This window comes from Lolium perenne, chromosome 2 (assembly GCF_019359855.2).
Source record: "Lolium perenne isolate Kyuss_39 chromosome 2, Kyuss_2.0, whole genome shotgun sequence".
Taxonomy (NCBI): domain Eukaryota; kingdom Viridiplantae; phylum Streptophyta; class Magnoliopsida; order Poales; family Poaceae; genus Lolium; species Lolium perenne.
Genome location: NC_067245.2, coordinates 66356695 through 66358860, shown reverse-complemented (window position 1 = coordinate 66358860; position 2166 = coordinate 66356695). Strand labels below are relative to the sequence as shown.

Sequence of the window (2166 nt, the reverse complement as noted above, 5' to 3'; positions counted from 1 at the left end):
CTAGAGAGGCATGGTGTTGCTAGGTCCCGAGGGAACGTCTTGCGAACAGCCAGCTCCATCGGTGCCATCTGGATGAAGGTTGAAGTTGGCTTCAAACCTTTTCCCTTGAGGTGCGTTGCGTCCATGGGATTGCTGGTACAGAATGGCCAGATGCTTTGGGGTCTTGCACTTGTCACTGGGGTGCGTGTAGCATCCACACTTGTCGCAAAGCTTAGATTTATCAAACTTGGACTTTGCGGTGTCTTTCCCATGGTCTGAGTTTCTGGGCTTCCTGTTCCGGTTGCGCTTTCGCTTACCATTGAAGTTCGACGGCTTTCCTTTGAAGCCACCATCAAACTTTCGTCCGGTCGCGACATTCATATGAACTTCAGGTAGAGGTTGAGAACCAACCGGGCGCTGAGAGCCATTCTTAGCGAGTAGCTCATCATGCTTTTCAGCCTGAAGTAAGATATGAATAAGATCGGAATAGACTTGGTAGTCGCGAGCACGGATCGTCTGGAGGATTCTGTCAGATGGGAGCATAGTCGACAGAGTTTTCTCTATCTTCTCCGCATCAGTAGGTTCCTTCCCGCAAAAGCGCAACTTGGAACTGATCTTATGAACCTCGTGATTGTACTCTCCGATATGGACTTGAAGTCCTGAAGACGGAGGTGAGTCAAATCATGGAGTGCTTCTGGCAGGACAACTGTTGTCTGCTGCTCATACCTCGTTTTGAGGGCCTGAAACAGGGTACTAGGGGATTTCTCCTCCAAGTACTCAGACTTGAGATCTTGGTGGATATGGTGCCTTATAATGTATAAGACGGTATACTTCTGTTGTTCTGTTAGTGGCGTGACTCCGGCCGGCAGAGGATCCTGCTCAGCCTGGATTGCACGCACAATCCCACGAGATGCAAGAGCGATCTTCGTGTCCATGGCCCAAGTAGGGTAGTTGTGGCCATTGAGGGCGAGTGCCTCAAATTCTCGATTTATCGGTTATCTACATGGGTAAACCAGAGATTATTAATTTACACTTGGTAAACCAAAAACCATCATGGTTATGTTGTAATGAATGTTGCAAAATTAATGATGATTTCAAGAAGTGGGCTTGAAACCATTAGTGTGAAATTCAAATTGTTAAGTATGCCACGTTGTAGATACTCCCCTAAGGAAATTTTGGGGTCCATCTCTCAGCACTAGAGAGTATAATCTGATAAAATCAGTAGATACTCATATTCTAGTACCTTATGTCATAACTTAAAAAATATGTGGGATAGCACCTTGTTAAGCAACCATAATGTCAAATCTGACAAAAATAGGCTTAATTAGTAGTGGTGATAATCTGCAATGCAGTAGATCTACACACTACCTTGTGTTCCCAATACATCAATTTGAGAAAATCACTTCAAATTTTGCGTACATTGTTTGCAAGAAATTGAAAAATCTCAATTGCAAATAATGAACATAATAAATCTCAACATGTTGGGTCATGGAGATATATTACGTCATATATATTCTGGAGTCTTTAGTACTCAACAGAAATAGTATTGTAACAATACTGGGTCTAAAACTGATGGAATACTAGTAAATAGTATTGTTAACATGACAATCTGCAAATTCCCAAAAATATTCGGGTGTAATGCAACATTGACATGAACCACCGTTTCAGGTTGCTTTGCCAAATCCTACGAACTGCAAGGAACTTGATGCAAAACTGGTGAAGGGATAAGATTTCCATCCACTGGACGTTAACCAATCGAGCAATTGGTTCGGCTCAAGTCGGCCACGAGCGGTCGCCGGACGCCACCGCCGCGGGAGGGCCGCGCCGCCTCGTCACAACGCGCTGGTGGTCACGGCCGCCACGGGGCGTTGGGAGCCTCGCCGGGAGCGCTCTCGCCGGCGCTGCCATGGGGGCGTTGGGAGCCTCGCTGGAGCGCTCATGCGGGCGCCGCTGCAGGGGCGTCGGGAGGCCGCGGGAATGGGCGCGGCCGCGTCGGGTGGCTGCGGGAACGGGCGATGCCGTCATGCTGCAGGGGGTCACGCCGGAGGGCGCTGCCGCAATCCACGCTAGAGGTGGCCGGCCGCCGCCGCCGAGGGCGGTTCCTGGGCTGCGCGCGTCGGCCAACCAACGGTCGCGAAGACCACGCGCCGCGGGGGCTTCGCGCCGGTTGTTCCGCACGGGCGTGAG

The 2166-nt window shown here is 49.7% G+C and overlaps 1 protein-coding gene across 1 annotated transcript; it reads right to left on the bottom strand.

The window, feature by feature from the left end:
- Positions 1-914, bottom strand: LOC127328618 (uncharacterized). The gene is made up of 2 exons (XM_051355206.2): positions 604-914; positions 1-505 (listed from the first exon to the last, which is right to left on the bottom strand). The coding sequence occupies exons 1-2, from the start codon at positions 912-914 to the stop codon at positions 1-3; spliced, it is 816 nt and encodes a 271-aa protein (XP_051211166.2).
- Positions 915-2166: the final 1252 nt, after the last annotated feature.